Source organism: Puma concolor, chromosome E1 (assembly GCF_028749965.1).
Source record: "Puma concolor isolate L17-30 chromosome E1, mPumCon1.1.hap2, whole genome shotgun sequence".
NCBI classification, from domain to species: domain Eukaryota; kingdom Metazoa; phylum Chordata; class Mammalia; order Carnivora; family Felidae; genus Puma; species Puma concolor.
In genome coordinates this window covers 11,269,595-11,288,913 of record NC_141680.1, presented here as the reverse complement: position 1 = coordinate 11,288,913, position 19,319 = coordinate 11,269,595, and the positions used below count along the sequence as shown (strand labels likewise).

At 56.4% G+C, this 19,319-nt stretch overlaps 2 protein-coding genes across 3 annotated transcripts in view; one reads left to right on the top strand and one right to left on the bottom strand.

Annotated features, from left to right (window-relative positions):
* SACK1G (scaffolding CK1 anchoring protein G) overlaps window positions 1–2,671 on the bottom strand; it is a 28,282-nt gene extending 25,611 nt beyond the window's left edge. Inside the window, exons 1-2 of the mRNA XM_025920449.2 lie at window positions 2,567–2,671; window positions 1,448–2,110 (exon numbers count right to left, since the gene is read on the bottom strand). Coding sequence (XP_025776234.1) covers window positions 1,448–1,969 — 522 coding nt within the window. The 5' untranslated portion in view covers window positions 1,970–2,110; window positions 2,567–2,671. The remainder of the gene's footprint in view (window positions 1–1,447; window positions 2,111–2,566) is intronic.
* Window positions 1–19,319, top strand: part of SLC5A10 (solute carrier family 5 member 10) — a 62,139-nt gene that overhangs the window by 38,568 nt on the left and 4,252 nt on the right. The window contains exons 10-14 of one of the 2 annotated variants that reach the window (XM_086686170.1): window positions 11,786–11,893; window positions 14,195–14,345; window positions 18,270–18,438; window positions 18,623–18,838; window positions 19,220–19,277. In XM_086686170.1, coding sequence (XP_086542296.1) covers window positions 11,786–11,893; window positions 14,195–14,345; window positions 18,270–18,438; window positions 18,623–18,838; window positions 19,220–19,277 — 702 coding nt within the window. The remainder of the gene's footprint in view (window positions 1–11,785; window positions 11,894–14,194; window positions 14,346–18,269; window positions 18,439–18,622; window positions 18,839–19,219; window positions 19,278–19,319) is intronic. The other variant, XM_086686169.1, reaches the window with a different exon arrangement.

The window sequence follows — 19,319 nt, the reverse complement described above, 5'->3', positions numbered from 1 at the left end:
ACCCTCCTGAGCCATGGCAGGTGCAAGGCGGGTTATTCAGCCCAAGAACTATGAAGGCCCCCTCCCCCTCCCCCTTTCCCTCCTCTTCCTGAAACTCCTCCTCACCCCCGTCACCCGATTCCATCTTTACAACCGCCAAAGACGCAGCTTTGGTCCTAACCACCTCCAGCTGACACACCAGAAGAAACCTGAAGCCCCAAAGCTGCCTGGGATCAGGCCGAGGGCCAGGCTCCGAGACACGGGCTATCTGACTCTGCCAGCCCCCTCAGGGGACAGGGACTCCACCTTTCTGGAAACCTAACCCGTGGCCACCTTGTCAGCTCCTGACCCACTTCTGGGTTCCCTGCCCAAGAGCTCCCCCACGCCCTGTCAGCCAGGATGGTCCCCAAAGCCAGCGTTCTGGGCTTGTGCGATTTGCTGCCCCGCTCTGGGCCCGGGGAAGGGTTAGACTCTGCCAGAAAGACCTCCGCGGACACACACACTGCTCATCACTCGCTGCTCTCTACTGAGCTCGGACCTGGCTTCAGAACCTTTCTCAACACTGTTCGCCACGCAGGCTTTACCAATCATGTCAGGATGTGCTTGGAAACCGAGAATTCCTCTCGGTAAGAAGGCGCACCAGTTCCCGGCCTGGCCCTTCCGAGGATGTGTGTCAGTGCATCGGCTGAGAACGACTACCCGCACCAGAGTACAGCACGGCTCGGCAGGGGTCGAGAACAGGCAATGCCTGAGGTCCCTTCACTGGCAAAATTCACAGGCGGACAACCCTGAGCTGAATTCACTCCGCTTCCACCCAGGGCCCACCCCCATCCCCTACATCCCAGCCTGGAAAGATTCTGCCATTGCAAAGCTCACACAGAGGCTCAGAGAGGGCGAGCAAGGCACTCTCCGTCGCCCAGCACAGCCAGGAAAAAGGCACCTTTGAACTCGGACCTCCAGGCCAGCCTCAGATGGACTCAGGCTGTGTTTTAGTCTCCAGGCCTTCTCCACCACTCCAGACTCTCTCCACCACCCAGGAAAAAGCAACACCAGAGGGTTCACGGCGTGTGTGAGAGCGTCCTGCTTCTCAGGGGTGAATCAGAGCCATCCTGAGGGACAGTAAGTGAGAGGAAACCCGGAGATTTCTCCCCGCCCCACCCCATCACAGCACCTTCTTCTGGGGAACGTGCTTGCAGCGTCTGGGGAGATCAGAGCCCTCCCCCAACAAGGCACAAAGGCCCTTTGAGATGGGGTAACCCACCATCTCCTGCCAGAGAACCTGGGTGCCCTATCCCTGTGCAAAGAAACTCAGGAACCCCATGAGGGCAGGGGAGGAGGCAGCCAGGGAGGAAGCAAAGAGACCCACAAGAGAGAGACAGTGTTGCGGTCTCCGTATATGCTGGGGGCCGGACGCAGGCCCACTGAGCCAGCTTCCCTTCCGGGGACTCCCGCCCAGCAGCTGCCTCACCTTCTGGGCCTGGCTGATCATCTTTCGCACCACCTCTTTGATGTGGGCCTGCCCATCGATGGGGGGCTGCATGTAGACGCTGGCCCGGGTCACACCGCGGTAGGCAATGGTGTCGGGCCAGCCCAGGTCCAGCTGCGGGATAGATCGGTCGGACTTCTGGGGCCAGTACTCCAGAGAGGGCGGTGGCTCGGCCTCGGTGGGGGTCCCGCCTGCCCTGCTGGCCTCCTCGCTGTCACCAACCCCATTGTCCTCGGGCCCCCGGGGCCACTTGGCACCCCTCGGGTCCTCCGAGCCCGGGTCGTACACCTCGATGGTCTCCAGGATGCGCTTGAGCTCCAGCTCCGAGAGGAAGTCACGGATGTTCTCGCGCTTCAGCACCTCGTAGAAGGCCTCGCGGCCGTGGGCCACCAGGGCCTCCAGGGCCAGCCGCTGCTCCTCGCTGTAGAAGAACTCGGGCTTGGACTCGCTGGAGCGCCAGTTGACGTGGTTGTCGTCCAGACACTGCACCTGAGAGAAGGCCATGGTGCCACTGCCCGGACGCTTCTGCTGGGTGGGCGGGCGACACAGCACTCAGCAAGGTCGGGATCCTAATTCCCGCGCGACTGCGGCCCCGCGCACTCTTGGGGCTTCACCGGCGTCTCAGCAACTCTGCCCATAGGGAACCTGCGAGGGAGTCCAAGAGAACGCGGAGGTCAGGTCAGAGTGCAGGCGGGGACTAGGGAGGGGCGACAGGGCGGGGGTGGGGCGGCAGTGGGAGAGACGGCGGGGCGCGACCCACGCCAGGGCGCGCTGCGCCTGTATCAGTGGGGGCCGGGGGGGCACCCACATCCCAGAGGAATTCTGGAGCTGCCCAAAGTCCTGGGCAACTTCTGGGAGGAACTAGAGCCAGCAGGGACCTTCCCAGAAGTTTCCAAGAGTGGGAGGCAGGAGACAACTCGGATGGCCTCTGGCCCAGCTCAGCGGCGCCCAGCATTCCGACGGCTTCCGGGAAGGGAGCGGGGTCTTAAAATCTCCGGGCGCCACGACCGGCAACCCAAGAGGCCTGCCCGGAGGAGGCTCGGGGAAGCGCGGCTGGCAGACGGCGCGTTGGAGGTCCGGGATCCGGGGGGACTCGCTTACCGGGCGGACGCGGGCGCGGGGACAGAGCCGGCAAGGAGAGCCCTGCGGGGAGAACGAAGCGCACAGGCAGGCGGCGGGCTGGTGACTAATGCCGCCCCGCCCACCCCACCTGCGGTCACGTGCCGCTCTGGGGGGCGGGGCCGGAAGCTGATTCACCCACCCCCCATCCCCCCCACCAATCCCTGAGAGACACCGACTTCGGGTGGTTGCGCTCCCCGTTTCCTCCGCTGCCTCCAGCCCCAGGTGGCCGAGTTCTGGAAAGCTCAGGGACCAAAGTCCAAGAACTCTTGGAACTATGCAGCCCAGAGAGGGAAAGTGTTCTTACTGAGAACACACAGCAAATCAACAACTTTGCACCGCTCCAGCACACCGCTCCTCCCCCTGCCCCCGGGGTGGGAGGACCTGTTGTACCCTTGGTGCAACCCTACCAGTGCCTTGTTTCCCGGGTGGGACGGGAAGTCCGTGCAGATACGCAGCTGTCCAGTTGTGGAAGTAGAGTTAGGGTACTGGGCTGGGAGCCCCCAACGGAGGGATAGGGCACAGTCTGACCCACACTCAGGAAGGAGCCTTTACAGAGCCACGTGTGGACAGAGCAGATAGATAGCCAGTTCTTAGTCCCTGAGCCCTGCTCCCGGCTGGGAGGGGTACCTACCCAGGACTGGTCCTGCATGATGAGCAGCGCCCACCCGAACCCTGGCGTGGGGAGGGCCAGAGAGGGCTGCTGGTGGGCTGGAGTCAGGCCCAACTATCTGCTCTGTGTCCTGGGGCTTGGGACCCTGGTTGGGGGGTGGGGGTGTGGGGACCAAATCTAACAGCAGGCTGCAAGGGCAGGGACAACAGAGCCTATTAAACCTGGATCTGGACAGGGCTGTGGCATGCTTGGGTGGGGATGGGGGCCCTGAGGACACTGGTCTGTGTTGCTGAGGGCTGGCTGGTGGCATCTCTAGGCCTCCCCCGTTCCAGAATCACCCACCATCTATCCACCTGGGTCTGTCGCCCGGAGCAGTGTCTGCTCTCTCCAGGCCCAGCACCCCTGTGGTCCCCATCACTGACCCTTCAAGCCTCATGTCCTGTACTCCCTGCCATGAAACTCGCCCCCCCACCCCCCAGCCACAGGGGCTTCACACTGTGTCTGGATGGCCCCAGAAGCCAGGCCCCTGCCTCTCCCTGAGCAGAGCCCCACAGGTGTCCCTAGCTCCTCCCAGGTAGGCACACATATACCCACATCCTCCCTACCAGACTCAGACAGAAGGGAGAGACAGACAGTCCCAGTGAGCAAGCACTGCCTTGGGAGTCCTGAAGCCTGATTTATGTCACTGCCACTGAGGGCCCAGATCAAGAGTCTCTCTGGGCATCGGCCTCTCTTTGTGTTCTTATGACTGCACAGGGGCCTGGAGGCTCATGAAGGGAGTCCTGGCTCTCCGGGCTGAAAGGCAGCCCTCCAACCTCTACAGTTACCTGTCCATAGTTACAGATGCGCAGGAAGTTGTTAAGACAAAAAGACAAAACACAAACCAACCAACCACCAACAGAGAGGTTGCGTGCAGCCTTCACCCTGTTTCTGCCAATGGTATCATCTTGTAGAACTATCGTACAATAATGTGGTAGCCAGAAAATTGACATTGGTGCATTCCAGAACTTGTTCAGATTTCACCAGTTTACATGTGTTCATTTGTGTGTGTGTGTGTGTGTGTGTGTGTGTGTGCATGCTCATGCACACGCGCAACCTTACCACCTGTGTAGATTTGGGTGGCCACCCCTGCAATTGGGATGCAGAACCCTTCTGTCATCACCAAGACCTCCCTCTTGCCAGCCATACCCACATCTCCATCCCGAACCCCTGTCAGCCACTTGTCTGTTCTCCATGTCTACAATTTTGTTATTTCAAGAACGTTATATAAATGGAAAACACAGTATTTAACCTTTAGGGATTAGCTTTTTCTTCCACCCAGCATAATTCTCTGGTGAATCATCCAGATCATCGTGTATATCCGTAGCTTGTTCATTTCTGTGGCTGACAAGTATCCCATGGCCTGGATGCACCAGAGCTCGCTTAACAGTTTCTCCTGTTGAAGGACACTGGGTTGTTTCCAGTTTTTGGTTATTACGAATAAAGCTGCTATGAACATTCATATACTATTATACATATTCATTTGTGTAGGTACTGTATTATGTCTATTTTCCTGCCAACAACATCTGCGTGATCTAATTTATCCACATCCGTGACGGCATTTTATGTTGTCACAATTTTTTTATTTTTTCCATGCTTGTAGGTGTGTAATAATCTCTTATTATGGTGTTAATTTGCGTTTTCCTAATGACTAATGATATGCAACATATTTTCATATGCTTATTTGCCACTGTATGTTCTCTTGGGTGAAATGTCTGTTCATGTGTTTTGCCCATTTTCTAATTGGATTGTTTGATTTTTTTTTTTAATTTTTTTTTTCAACATTTATTTATTTTTGGGACAGAGAGAGACAGAGCATGAATGGGGGAGGGGCAGAGAGAGAGGGAGACACAGAATCGGAAACAGGCTCCAGGCTCTGAGCCATCAGCCCAGAGCCTGACGCGGGGCTCGAACTCACGGACCGCGAGATCGTGACCTGGCTGAAGTCGGACGCTTAACCGACTGCGCCACCCAGGCGCCCCATGGATTGTTTGATTTTTGAGAGCTTTTTATATATTCCAAATACAAGGTCTTTGTCAGGTATATAGTCCACATATATTTTCCGCTGGTCTGTAACTTTTTCTGTTTTTTCTTCTTTTTTAAGGTATAGAATATAATATTATTAACTATAATCACTACACTGTACATTAGGTCCTCAGAATTTATTCATCTTATAATTGGAAGTTTGTACCCTCTGACTAACATCTCACCTCTTCCTCCCACCCCACCCCACCCTCAGCCCCTGGTAACCATCATTCTACTCTGTTTTTCTATGAGTTTGACTTTTTTAGATTCCACTTGTAAGTGAGATCGGACAGTATTTGACTTTCTCTGTCTGACTTACTTCACTTAGCGTAATGCCCTCAAAGTCCATCAATGTTGTCACAAATGGTAGGATTTTCTTTCTCAGGGCTGAATAGTATTCTATTATATATATGTATATATACGTGTGCGTGTGTGTGTGTGTACATATATATATACCACATCTTTACCCATTCATGTATTGATGGACCCTTTAGGTTGTTTCCATGTCTTGGCTACTGTAACTATGCTTCAATGAACATGGAGTGCAGATATCTCTTCAATATAGTGACTTCATTTCCTTAAGATACATGCCCGGGGTGCCTGGGTGGCTCAGTCAGTTAAGCATCTGACTCTTGATTTAGGCTCAGGTCATGATCTCACACTTTGTGAGATCAAGCCCTGAGTCAATGGAGCCTGCTTGGGATTCCCTCTCCCTCTCTCTGCTCCTCCCCCACTTGCTTGCACTCCTGTGTGTGCTCTCTCTCTCTCTCAAAAAAAAAAAAAAAAAAAAAGATAGATATACTCAGATGTGGCATTGCTGGATCATATGGTAATTCTATTTTTATTTTTTTAGGATTTTATTTTTAAGTAATCTCTACACCAAATATGAGGCTCAAACTCACAATCCAGAGACCAAGACCTAGCTCTACAGACTGAGCTAGCCGGACACTCTTCTATTCTTAATTCCTTGAGAAACCTCCATACTGTTTTCTTGTTTTCCTTAGTTGCTGCACTGACTTATGTTCCTATTGATAGTACACACACACACACACACACACACACACACACACACACACACACACAACGGGTTCCCTTTTCTCTACATCTTTGCCAACACGTTATCTCTTGTCTTTTTGATGAGAGCCATTCTAATAGGTGTGAGATGATATTTCATTGTGGTTTTGATTTGCATATCCCTGATGACTAGTGATGTTGAGCATTTTTTTTCAGGTAACCATTGACCATTTGTATGTCTCTTTTGGAAAAATGTCTACTCAGATCTTCTGCCCATTTTTTATTATTATTTTAAAAAAATTTTGTTTTCAAAAAATTTTTAATATTTATTCATTTTTGATAGAGACAGAGCATGAGCAGGGGCAGGGAAGAATCTGAAGCAGGCTCCAGGCTCTGTGCTGTCAGCACAGAGCCCGATGTGGGGCTCAAACCCACGAACTGAGAGATCATGACCTGAGCTGAAGTCGGACACTTAACTGACTGAGGCACCCCTGCCCATTTTTTAATTGGATTGTGTTGTTATTGGTTTTTGTTTTGTTTGCTATTGAGTTGTATGAGTTATTTATATATTTTGGCTATTAACCCCTTATCAGATATATGGTTTGCAAATATTTCTTCCCAATCCATAGGTTGCCTTTTCATTTTGTTGATGGTTTCCTTTGCTGTGCAGAGGTTTTTAAATCTGATATTGTCTCATTTGGGGGCGTTGTTTTGTTTTGTTTTGTCTTTTTGAAGATCTTTGCTTTCAGTGTCAAATAAAAAAAAAAATCATTGCCATGATCAATGTCAAAGAGCTTACTCCCCACCCCCCCCCCATGTTTTCTTCTAGGAATTTTACATTCAAATCCTTAGTCCATTTTGAGTTGGTTTTGTGTATGTTATGAGATAGCAGTGCAGTTTAATTCATGTGCATGTAGCTGTCCCATTTTTCCAACACTATTTATTGAAGAGAATATCCTTTCCCCATTGTGTATTCTTGGCTCCTTTGTCATAAATTGATTGAATATATATAGAGACCATACATACACATATATAGTCTCTATTGTGTTATATTGATCTATGTGTCTGTTTTTGTGCGAATACTGTACTGTTTTGATTACCATAGGTTTGTAATTTGGTTTGAAATCAGAAAGTGTGATGTCTCCAGTTTTTCTCTTCTTTCTTAAGATTACTTTGGCCATTTGGGGTCTTCTGTGGTTGTATAGGAATTTTTTGGATTATTTTTTTCTATTTATGTGAAAAATGCTGTTGGAATTTTGATAGGGACTACATTGAACCTGTCGATGGCTTTTGGTGATAGGAGCATTTTAACAACATGAATTGTTCCAATCCATGAACATGGTATACCTTTCTATTTATTTGCATCATCTTCAATTTCTTTCATCGGTGTCTTATAATTTTCATCACATGAGTCTTTAATCTCCTTGGTTAAATTTGTTCCCAGGTATTTTATTATTTTTGATGCCATCATAAATGGGACTGTTTTCTTAATTACTCTGATGGTTCATTGCTAGTGTCTAGAAACACGACTGATCTTCATATATCGACTGCGTATCCTGCAACTTTACTGATTTGTTCTGTAGCTTTTATTTTTTATCCTTTTCACAGGTGTCTTACACAGAACTTTTAATTGTGATGAAGTCTACTTTATCCATTTTTTCTTTTATGGATATTGCTTTTGATGTCAAGTCTAAGAACTCTTTGCCTAGCCGTAGGTCCTGAAGATTTTCTCCTATTTCCCCCCTGAAAAAGCTTGATAGTTTTTACATCGTACATTTAAATCTGTGATCTATTTTGAATTAATTTTTGTATCAGGTGTAACATTTAGGTTGAGGTTGAATTTTGGCCTCTGGATGTCCCCCAAAAGGACTTTACAGAGGAGGAAACAGCCTCAGAGACCTTAAATAATCACCCAGGATCACACAGTAGGGCACTGGGATAGCTGGACTTAAACCCAGGTCTGTGTGCTTTTCTCCTACTCCTTACTGCAACATCCACATCTGGACTGTCTCCCAGGGATGGGCCAGGCCTCGATAGGGAGTGGGGAGCACCTTGATTGGCCCTCAGGGTGTTGTGTCCAGTGGCCTCATTGGGAAGAGTCATTCAGTCCATCAACAAACACTGGCAGAAGCTGTCACAGGTCACCGAGTTATTGGTACATGAGGATATTGCCCAAAGCCTGCAGACATCCACAAGTTGAGAGTATGAATTCATATGAATTCCCTGAGTTTCTGAAGGAAAGAAGGGTATTCCAGAGAGAGGGAACAGAAAACACAGAGGCCCAGAGGTGTGGCTGAAAGTGGCTAGGTGGGTAGAGGGCCACGAATGGCACAATTAGAGGCTTGTGATCCCTCCTGCAGGGGATGGAGAGCCACGGAAGTATATGAGCAGGGAGGGTAGTGGGCAGATCAGTGGTTTTAGATGTTTCCTCTGCGGCTTGCAGGGTGGGTGGGTTAGAGGGGACAAGACAGTACAGTAAGGAGGTGGAGTTCACCTGGGCACCAAGCCCAGTGGCTGGACGTGGCATTGGCCACAGGGAGGGAGAACATGGGGGACAAGGAGAGGGACAACTCCCAGGCTTCTGGTGTCGGCCCTGGCTGACGGAGGTGCCAATGCAAAAGTAGAGCCTAGTTGGGGAGCTCCCGGGCCCACAGAAGCTGGTTCTCTCGCAAACTCAGAAGCCCCATTCTCAGTTCCCTGGCTCTCACTGTCCTGAGGCTGCTCACTCCTGAATGTGGCATATTCAGGGGACTTTAAGTGGGGACACCTCTGCGGCTGTCATAAAGGAGAGGTTCTTCTTGCTGTTCAGCACAAACTCTGGCAAGCCAGCCAGTGGTGCCCAGAGGCGGTGGCCCAAGCCCAGAGCCTGGAATGGGCTGAATAAACTCGACCAGAATCTCCTGACTCCGGCTTTCTGAGCCATTATGTGGCTGTGACTCTCCCAAGAGGGCTGGGTCCTCCAAGCACCACAGCCAGCCAGTGCAGGCCCAGAACCTGTCAGGAGGGACCCATCACCTGCCCTCTGTGTGCTGGACCCCAGTGCTCCCTGGAGTCCTGCCGTGGGGCCCTGGGCTTTGTCCTGGGCCCGACTATGGGTCCCAGGCAAGTCATGCCCTTTCTGGCTCTCATCTGCTCACCCGCTGGGCTGCGGGTGGGAAAATAGGGCAGCTGGATCAAACAGTGCCTGACCTTCATCATGGCTCTTTCTGGCATCCTTTCTCCGTCTCCTCCTTTCCTCCTAGGCCTTTCCTCCTTCCTCCCTACCACTTACTTGGTTACTCACTCATTCATTCGCAAATGTTCACAGGATCTCTCCTCTGGGCGAGCCCTGAACTGACTGAAAGCTAGGACTGGGAGATGATTCAGACCCAGTGTCCGCCCTTGGGGAGCTCCCAGTCTAATGGGGGAGGTAAAATATACAAACAATTGTGATTCAGTCCTTGGGCACAGGAGCCTTTGAGAGGAAGCTGCTTTGCCCTGGTTGTGGGGGGAGGATTTGGAAAGGGGGGTGTCAGAGGAAGCCTCAGAGGACAAGCAATGGGCCATGGAGCAGGAGGTAAACAAGGGTAGGACAGAGCCCTGGGAGGAGGGGACCTCGTCTGCAGAGGCATGGAGGTGGCAAAGGGCTGGGTGTGTAGGAGAAAACGCAAGCAGGTCAGGGTGGCTGATGCGTGCATGCTGGATGGGACCAGTTGTCAAGGACCTTAGATGCTGTGGGAAGGATTTTGTTTCCAGGAAGCCAAGGGCTCCAGGGGTGTGGGTGGAGGGGGCTCCTGAGTGAAACTGTAATTTCGCAAGGATGGGACAGATGGAAGGGAGGCAGTGGGGAGCTGGGGCCCAATTTGTATGAGAGGAGATAGAGCAGAGCAGGGGGCCAAGTGAGGCCAGTAGGGCCGTGGGAGGAGAAGACTGTGGGGCTGGGGGACTGGATGGGGGGAGAGGAGAGAAGGCAGTGAGCTCTTACTGGGCCAGGGAGAGGGAAGAGGACACGTCTGATTGGACACTCTGAGTGGGAGGTGCCAGGGATGACAGGCAGCAGGTGTCCCTGACACCCGTTGCTCAAGAGAGGGTCTGGGCTACTAGAGACCGGGATGCTAGGTCATTGGGGGTGGGGTGATGCTGCTCCAGCCTCGCTGGCCTCGAGGAAGGGGATCTGAGACCCCCCCCCCCCGAAGTGGGTTGGGCATCTATAGAGGAACTTTTCAGAAGGAGCATCGGAGGGGACAGTACTTAACTCAGAAGTGCCTGGTCTGCAAAGGAAGCAACGCGTCCCAAGAATGCCGGTGCCTGCCGCCATATTGAAATTTAAGCCCCCAAACTGCCCCCCTCCCCTCAGAGCGGCTCTCACTCCTGTCCCCTTGGAGCTTCTGTTTCTGAACTTCCCCCGCAATCACCATCTTCTCGTCTACTCTGCTCTCTGCAGGCCCCTGCTGAAAATCCCAAGGGACGGGGGCCACAAGGTGTTTAGAGAATGTTCCACGGGGAGGAGCACGTGACCGCGGGGTTGACCGCCATTACCCACACTGTGCTGGGGAGCCCCGGCTGCCGCGGGGGCAGTGGAGGAACAAGGTCACACGGGAGCCAGGCACCGTGGTTCCTGCCTCCAAACAGGGTTCTGCAGAGACAGCTTGCTAGGGCGGCCTGGGCGTAGGGTTCAGTCCAGGACACCCATTAATCCCGCGTTCACTCAACAAGAGAGTAGTTAGTGTGCGCTGTTTCGGCCTTGGGGAGGTGGCCTCGGTGAGACCAAGCCCCCTCCTCACCAGCTCACCAGCCCCTTGGAAAAGCAAAAACAAGCAGTCCTCCGTGGTCCGGAGTAAAGAGATGAGAAAAATCTTCCCCCGCCTGGGAAGGCCTGGGGAGAGGGGCTGGTGGAGAAGGCCTCAGGTGGCAAGGTGGGAAGGGGACAAGCCCAGAGGAGCCTGGAAGAGCCCGGCATCACGACGATTGGAGGGGTTTTGTTGACTGCTGAACTGCCGGGTAGTTCTGACCAGGACATGATCTGACTCCCCTGTGTTTTAGGGGTCTTCCCTTAACACCCAGACATAGCTCCAGGTCAGGGTCAGGAGGAAAGGCCCCAGCCTGAAGCTCTGAGCCCAGGGTGGGGGAAGGTGCCCCTCCAGCCTGCATTTGCCCCTCTGGGGAGAAGAGCTGGGGGCCGGAGGGGGGTGAGGGAGACTAGCGCCCCAGATGGGTACAGACGGCGGACTGCTCACATGGGCAGGGCCACACTGCAGGCGACCCCCTGGCCTGGCCGGGGAGGGGGAGAAGGCGTTGTGACAGAGGACGACAGAAAAAAAAAAAAAAATCAAGGCATTAGGGACCAGAATAGAGGCCAGCCCCCCCTCGTGACCCAGACTGGAAAACAGACCTGGGGGCGACTGGCTGGTGGTCAGAGGTGGTGATGGACAGAGCAGGTCAGGCCCAGGGTCTCGGCCACACCAGGGCTCAGGTGTGTCGGGAGGATGGGGTGGGGCAGGTGGAACATACTGGGCGTCCCTTTCCTGCAGATGACGTGGGCTGCGTGGTGCCGTCTGAGTGCCTTCGGGCCTGTGGGGCCGAGATCGGCTGCTCCAACATCGCCTACCCCAAGCTGGTCATGGAACTGATGCCCGTAGGTGAGATTCTGGGTGGGGTCTGGGCGGCCTGTGGGGTGGGACCAGTGAGGGCCAGGGGCCCTGGGGGCCGCAGAGGCCACTCTGGATCCAGTGTGACGCCCACGCGGGACGTTCCCCTCCTAGGGGAAAAGAAGAAATAGTATAACAGAGCACACGTTCACGGCACCCTCCCCCCAGGGGCCAGGCATTGTTCCGAGGACTCTCCACGTGACCAATTTGCATCTTCTTCTCAGGAACCCTAAGTGCTGTTATTATCATCCCCACTTTAAAGGTGGGGAAACTGAGACCCAGAGAGCTTAAGAGACCTGCCCAAGGTCACGTGGCAGCTGGGCTGCAGAGCTGGGCTCTGAACCGGGATAATCTGCCTCCAGAACTTGTCCTCTTAACCTGTGCCGTTGGAGCCCTTGAGTAAGGTCGCCGTTGTCTCTTCTTCCAGGCCTGCTGGGTGCCAGACCCTTTTACGGACCGCTTCCCAGTTATGGCTATAAGGTAGTTATTAGCTCCATTTTACAGATAGGGAAAGTGAGGCACAAAGAGGGGAAAGTGACGTCTCCATGGCTAGAGTGGCTGAGATGCCCCAGTCCGTCTGCCGGGGCTCCAAGCCCACTGCTCACTCCGCTAGGATCCGGGGCTCAAGCCCCCCCATGAGTTCCTGCCTCCCCCAGCTGGTAGCAGTGAGCCTTCTGAGACCCTCGGCAGCCTGGTTTCACCACCAGATTCTCCAACCCTAAGTGTCTCCCTCCCTCCCTGTGGCTTCCTCTGTGGAAGCTGGATTCCTGGCCCCACCCTCCCTCCCTCCTGGGGTGCCGAGGCCCAGGGGATGTGGGTGCACGGACCTGGGATCAAAACTCTGCTCTGCCACTTGCTGGCTGAGATATTTGGGGCGTGTCACTTTCAGTGTCCTCCTTTGTAAATTGGAGATCGTGACGCCTACCCACCCCTCAGCGTGGTTGCTGGGATTAAACCTAAGAATGTAGGGACGGTGCCTGGCCCAAGGCTTGGCCTCGCTGTGGGTTCCCACCTCTGGGCCTCACCTTCCTCTTCTGTTCTGGGGGCTGGGAGGAACTCGCTAAGCCCCCAGCCATGGTTGGACCATAGCCTCTCTCTAGGCCTTCGGCTCCCTGTCTGAGAAATGGGTAGAGAATAAACCCCGAGTTAATCCATCTCCCCGAGCAAGAGACACAGGATGGAGAAATGTTTGGGGGAAAACCATGGCCTAACTCGCTTTTCTTTGGGGGCCAGCCCAGTCAGCCTGATAAGTGAACAGAGAAGGCCATGGGATGCTTGCAAGTCACACAGCAGGTCAGGCACGGAAGCAAGGCCAGGCCAAAATGGCACCCAGGAGGCTGAGTCCTCAGGGGAGGGGGCCTGCGTCAAGTGTATCCTAGGGCAGGGGTTGGAGGAGAGACAGAGAATCTGCGGAGGTGGAGGAGGGGCTTAGACACTTGAAGAAAAAGTACGAGAAGCCTTGGAGATAGAACCAGACCAAGTCCCAGAGAGGGGAGGCGACCAGCCTTACGCCACACAGCACTGAGTTACAAAGTGAGCATCCTTCTGTCTCTCAGGGCTCCCCACCCTCAGCTCCGCTCAAGCCCATGACTCCCAGAAGGCTTTGCAAAGAAGGGCCTTGCCCACCTCGGTGGGGACGCCCCCTTGTTTTCCCCCGGAACTGCATTTCCTTTTCTACAAAGCCAACAAGAAAGGGGACCCCCCAGTGCCTGCTGGGGCCTGCCACCCACAAGAAATGGCAGGAAACCCGACACTGGGCCACTGCGCCCTGACCGAGTTGTGACCTCCAGGCAGAGGGTCCCGCCCCAGGCCTTCCTCTCCCCACCCCACCCCAGAGTTTTGCCTCTGGCTGCGGTGAGTCCCTGGGCACCTCTCCTCCCGCTAGGACCTTCCACTTCCTCATCTGTCAGACGGGTTAATAATGCTTCCGTCACTTGAAGTCCTAGGTGTGAAAGTGCTTTTTCACCTGCAAGGCTTTGTGGAAACAAGGTGCTGATAACTGCACCCTCAAGAGCAGACGCAATCACAGGAAGCCACAAATCCAGAAGTTTCGACCACCCCCCCCCACCCTGCCATTGGCCCTTGGCCTCCCAGCCTCTTGTGTTTGGGTCTCTGTCCCTGGAAACCTCCAGCCTCCCTCCCCCTGGGGCTCTGCTCTCGAGGACTTGTGCATGGCCGATGCTGACCAGGGGGGCCTCAGGGGACCTCAGGGGCCTCAGGGGTCCTCAGTAGGACACGGGCAGCAGGGGCTCCCAAGCAGAGTCACAGCGGCCCTGTCTTCCCGACCCCCAGGTCTGCGGGGGCTGATGATTGCAGTGATGATGGCCGCACTCATGTCGTCGCTGACTTCCATCTTCAACAGCAGCAGCACACTTGTCACCATGGACATCTGGAGGCGGCTGAGGCCCCTCGCTGGCGAGCGGGAGCTGCTGCTCATTGGCCGGTACGGTTGGGGGTGGGCGGTGGGAGGGGTCGTGCCAGGCACTGGGGACAGGCTGGGACCCAGGCTTCCCCAGCCACACGACGGCCCGTGGGGCCCCACCAACGGGGGGCTTTGAGGGGTGAGTAGGAGTTTGCCAGTTGCGGAGGAACTTCCCAGGAAGGAGAGGATACAAGGAACCAGAGTGTCCTGTCCATCCCACATCCCACATTGCTCTGGCCACCCGTTCATGGTCACGGCCTTCATCTTAGATGTATCTTGGACTCTGAGCTGAATCTCTGAGGGCATTTCTGCTGGGTAGAGTCCCCCTTCCCCAGTCACCCTGTGGATCTGTCTGTCTTCCTAAAATCTGAGCCCTTAGCCCTCCTGATGGTTTCCAGCTGCCCCGCAGAGGGCCCAGAGCCAGTTCTCAGGATGGCCACACTCAGGCCACAGCTGTCCCTGGCCCCACTGAGTCTCTTCCCGTTTCCTCCTAGCCCTGCTAGTCCCCTCCTTATCACCTTGAGGAGCCTCCCTGATCTTTCTAGACTTTGCCCAAGTGTCCCCCCTCCTCCACGCAGCCCTCCCTGATAGGCCTGACTGAGGAGTGAGCCCCTCTCCCCTCTAAGCCTCCCACAGGGGACCATGGTCTGATTCCTCCCTCAGGACATGTGGCCCCTATAGGTCCACCTGTCTCCCTGATGCCCCCCACCCCCCACAAAGACAGGCAGGGGCCATGTCTGGCCCAGCCCTCCATCCCCGTACTCAGCGGAGAGTCCTTTGGGGTGAACTCAGCAACGGGTAATGAGAGGTTGGTGCCTAGTGTGTGAACGTGCCCGCCCGCTTGGGCCCTCTCCCAGCTCCCACCCTCCCGTGCCCCTCCGAGGCTTGCTCCCCCAACTCCACCCGCTGGGTCGAGGGGCCCAGCCTCTGGTGCGCGTCTTGACCGACAGCGCACCCTGCGGCCCCCTGCCCTTGGCTCTCATCCTCAGGGCGGGGTCTCTGCTGCAACTCCAGGCAGGTGGCCCAGTGACGTAAGTCAGCCCCACTGCTGTCAGAAGGGCTCTGTCGGGACACGCCATTCAGCAGGCGAGCGTGAGCTCATCTACAGGCTCCCAGCCTCCTCCAAAACAAGGAGCCTCTCCCTCCGGCCTTGCACGAAGCTTCTGTGTCAGCAGGTCCTGGCCCCTTGACCTCCTCTCCCCCCCTGCGTTGTTCCCCCGCCCCTCCTCAGTGGCCCCGTGGCCCCGAAAACCTGCCCCTATCTGGCAGACTCCTCCAAAACCCTTCCGGGCTCGGCATCCCGGGACCAAGTGCCCTCCAGCTGCCCAGAGTGTGACCGGGTCCCTGGGTCTGGGACACGGGTAGCCTCAGTGCCCGCCCAGTGGCCCCCATGTCTCGTGCCCCCCGACTTCCTGGCCTCCTCAGAAGCAGGCTTCTCTCCTCTTCCCACCTGAAGCCAAAGTCCTAACTGCCCCCCCCATTCCAACTCACACCCCCCCCCCCCCCGCCATGGTGCCCTTGACCCTCTTTCCCACCTCTTCTACCATGTCAAGCCCCAGCCAACCCAGGCTCCACCAACCTGCCTGTGGGCATAAGGCTGTGTGACACAGGGCAGGTCGCTCACCCTCTCTGGGTCCCAGTTCCCTCAGCTGCCAGTTTGGTGCAGTGGAAAGGGTCTCATGCTAGGTGTTGGGCCAGGGTTCAGCTCGAAAAGGCCTCCCTCGTGCAGCACGGGGACACCCCCCAACACCTCCAGCCTCTTCCTGCTTAAAACAACACCGTTTAAGCTGCGTTTCCTCGATGGTGTGGCATCCTGGGTCTCTGGAGCCTCAATCCAAGGAGGTGTGGGACTCACAGAGAGGGGTAACAGAGCATGTCCAGAAGCCTGGGGAGGAGGCCATCGTGGGGCAGGGACAGGCAGGGACATGCCAGTGACCCTGACAGTCTCATCAGGTTGGGGTGGCACCAGAGGAGCCATCACAGGCCTGGGGCAAGTGACAGTCCCACGTCTGGGGCCCTGATCTTTGCCAGGGCCTTTTGCTCCTGCTCCCCCCTTCTGTCTGCCATTCTCTGTTATCCAGTCCACAAGGAGTGCCCGACGCCCCCCTATCATCCTGCATCAAGCTGAACAATATGGGGGATCCAGAGAGATCTCAAAGCCCTTGAGGGCCACCCCCCCACCACCGCAGCTGTAGCCCAGGAATGATGGAGAGGGTCAGTCATCCCGACAGCAGTGTGTGTGCAGGAAGGGGTGGGGTTGGAAGGCTTCCTGGAGGAGGAAGGCCTTGAGCTGAGCCTTGGAGGAAGTCAGCCAGGGGAGGAATTGGAGAAGGACATTCCAGGCAGAAGGAACAGCCTCTGGGCCTGGGGTCTCTCTGGCAGCCTGATGGTGACTGAGTTGGAAGGGGAAGCCCTGGAGAGCAGGGGGAAGGCCAGGGCCGCAGTCCAGGCCGGCCCGGAGAGGCCAGGCCCCGCGCACAGGCGCTGAGCCCGGTGTGGGCTGCAGAAGACTGTGTGGGGAGGGCGGGGTGGGCTGGGTGTCCGTGGAGCCCGCCTATGCCTTTGAAGAGGGCAGCGCCCGCCTGCCTGCCAGGCTAAGGGTTAATTAGCCTTAATCAAGGTGGTACCTCCTTCCTCCACCCTCTCCCTCAGGCCTGGAAGGGAAGAAAGGGAGGCGGGCGGACAGGCACACAGGAAGGACCCGCCCCAGCTGCAGACGTGGCCTCTCTCGCCCTTGCTGTCCCGTCTAGGGTTCCAGGGGGGTCTCACCCACCACCCTCCTTGGGGGTGAGGTGTGCCCAAGTGACCCAAGACACAGGGGCAAGGGGCACTCAGCCAAGGAGGAGCAGATAGGACACCCGACCCCAGCTCTGCCTCCTTAGCTGGGCCCCACACCTCTTCGAGGCTGGAGGGCAGCCCTCCTCTGCCTAGAAGCCCTCTGGGATCGATACTTCCTCTGGGCTCCCTGAGCCCAGCCCTTAGGACAGAGTAACAGACTCATCTACTTTCTTTTCCCTGCTGTCCGTGCTGGGGAGGGACAGGGCCCACTCGTCACCCAGTCTGGACTTCTTGCACGGTGCCCTGCATTCCGGTGGGCTTCTGAACGGGCGACTGCTGAATGAGTGAGCGAAGCACGTCCCCGCAGCGGAGGCCTTGCACCGAGAGGGGAGGCAGGCAGGGGCCGGAAGGAGGGGTCCACACAGGGGAGGGAGGCAGAGGGGCTCATTCCGGCCAGAGGTCTCAGGCTTCAGAGCTGAGGAGTCCGGGCCCCGACCCAAGCCTTGCACTCAAGCCTTGCACTCTTAGGACAGAGGTCACCCTGTGATGGGTGCAGGTCTGCAGCCTCAGGCTCTAGTGGCGAGGAGGGTTTCAGCCAGAGGCCACCAGCACTAGAGAAGCTGGGGGGGGGGGGTCAGTCTGGCTGGAATGTGAGGGCCACAGGCCTCTCAGGAAGCCGGCAAGTGTTTATTGAGCACCTATTGTATGCCAGGGGATGCAGCAGTGGGCTCCATGGATGAGGCTCCCACCTCCCCTGGTGCTTCCAGCCAGGCCGGGGAGACAGACAGGGAGCATGTAACCCCCCCCCCCCAACATACCTCTGTATGTCCCTGGGATGAGTGCCTTGAAGACAAAGAGGAGAGCCTGGGAGGCCATGGCGGGGGGGGGGGGGGGGGGGGGGGGGGGAGGGGGGGGTGCTCCCTGAGGGCTGACGCAGTGGAGACCCCAGGGACAGGTGGAGTCGGGGCGGACCTGCAGGCGGCAGGAAGCCATGGAAGGGTGGGGGCGGGGCAGGGCCGGCCACATCCCCAGAGGAGCGGACCACAGGCCAGGGAGGAGGCTGGGGTGGCAGGGGACGGCTGGAGAGCGCATCTTAGTGGCTGTGGGAGATGCGGGAGAATTGAGGGAGGGTCTTCCGGGACGAGCACGCCCACTGCCTGCCCACAGGCTGGTCATCGTGGTGCTCGTGGGCGTCAGCGTGGCCTGGATCCCCATCCTGCAGGACTCCAACAGTGGGCAGCTCTTTATCTACATGCAGTCGGTGACCAGCTCCCTGGCCCCCCCAGTGACCGCAGTCTTTGTTCTGGGCATCTTCTGGCGGCGTGCCAATGAGCAGGTGGGTGGGGGATGGGCAGCGCGGGGGCAGATAGGACGGGGGGGGGGGGGTGGGGGGGAGGTCGGGGCTCAGTCCCCTCCCCGCGGACGGGCTGCGTCTGGCTCACATCTTCCCCTGCCGCCCATGTGCGTGCTGGGGGAACCTGGGCCCTCACCGTCCACCTGCCCTGCCTCCCCTTCCCCAGGGGGCCTTCTGGGGCCTGATGGTGGGGCTGGCCCTGGGTGCCACTCGGCTGGTCCTGGAATTCCTGCACCCCGCCCCCCGCTGCGGTGACCCGGACACGCGGCCAGCCATCGTCAGCAGCATTCACTACTTACATTTTGCCATCGCCCTCTTTGTGCTCAGCGGGGTCGTTGTGGTGGCTGGGAGCCTGCTGACGTCACCCCCCCAGGGAATCCAGGTGAGCCTGCCCCGGCCCCTGACTCTGACCCCTGACCCTCTGCGACTCAAGAATTTTCCAGCTCTTGGGGCGCCTGGGTGGTGCAGTCGGTTAAGCATCCGACTGTTGATTTCAGCTCAGGGCGTGATCTCGTGGGTTATGAGTTCAAGCCCCACGTCAGGCTGACAGCGCTTGGGGTTCTCTCTCTCCCTCTCTCTCTGCCCCGCCCCTGTTCTCTCTCTCAAAATAAATAATCAACTTTAAAAAAATAAACAGAATTTCCTAGCTCTTGACCCCCGTCCCCTTTTGAACACAGCTGCCCACTTTCCGTCACCGACCCCTGACCCTGTCTGGGCCCGCCCCTGTCCTGCCACACCCCCACGTCCCGATCGTTCTCCGCAGATTGAGAACCTTACCTGGTGGACCTTGGCTCAGGATGTGCTCGTGGGAGCCAAAGCAGGTACGTGTATGACCCTAGGCTCTGAGTCTCTCTCCCACCCCA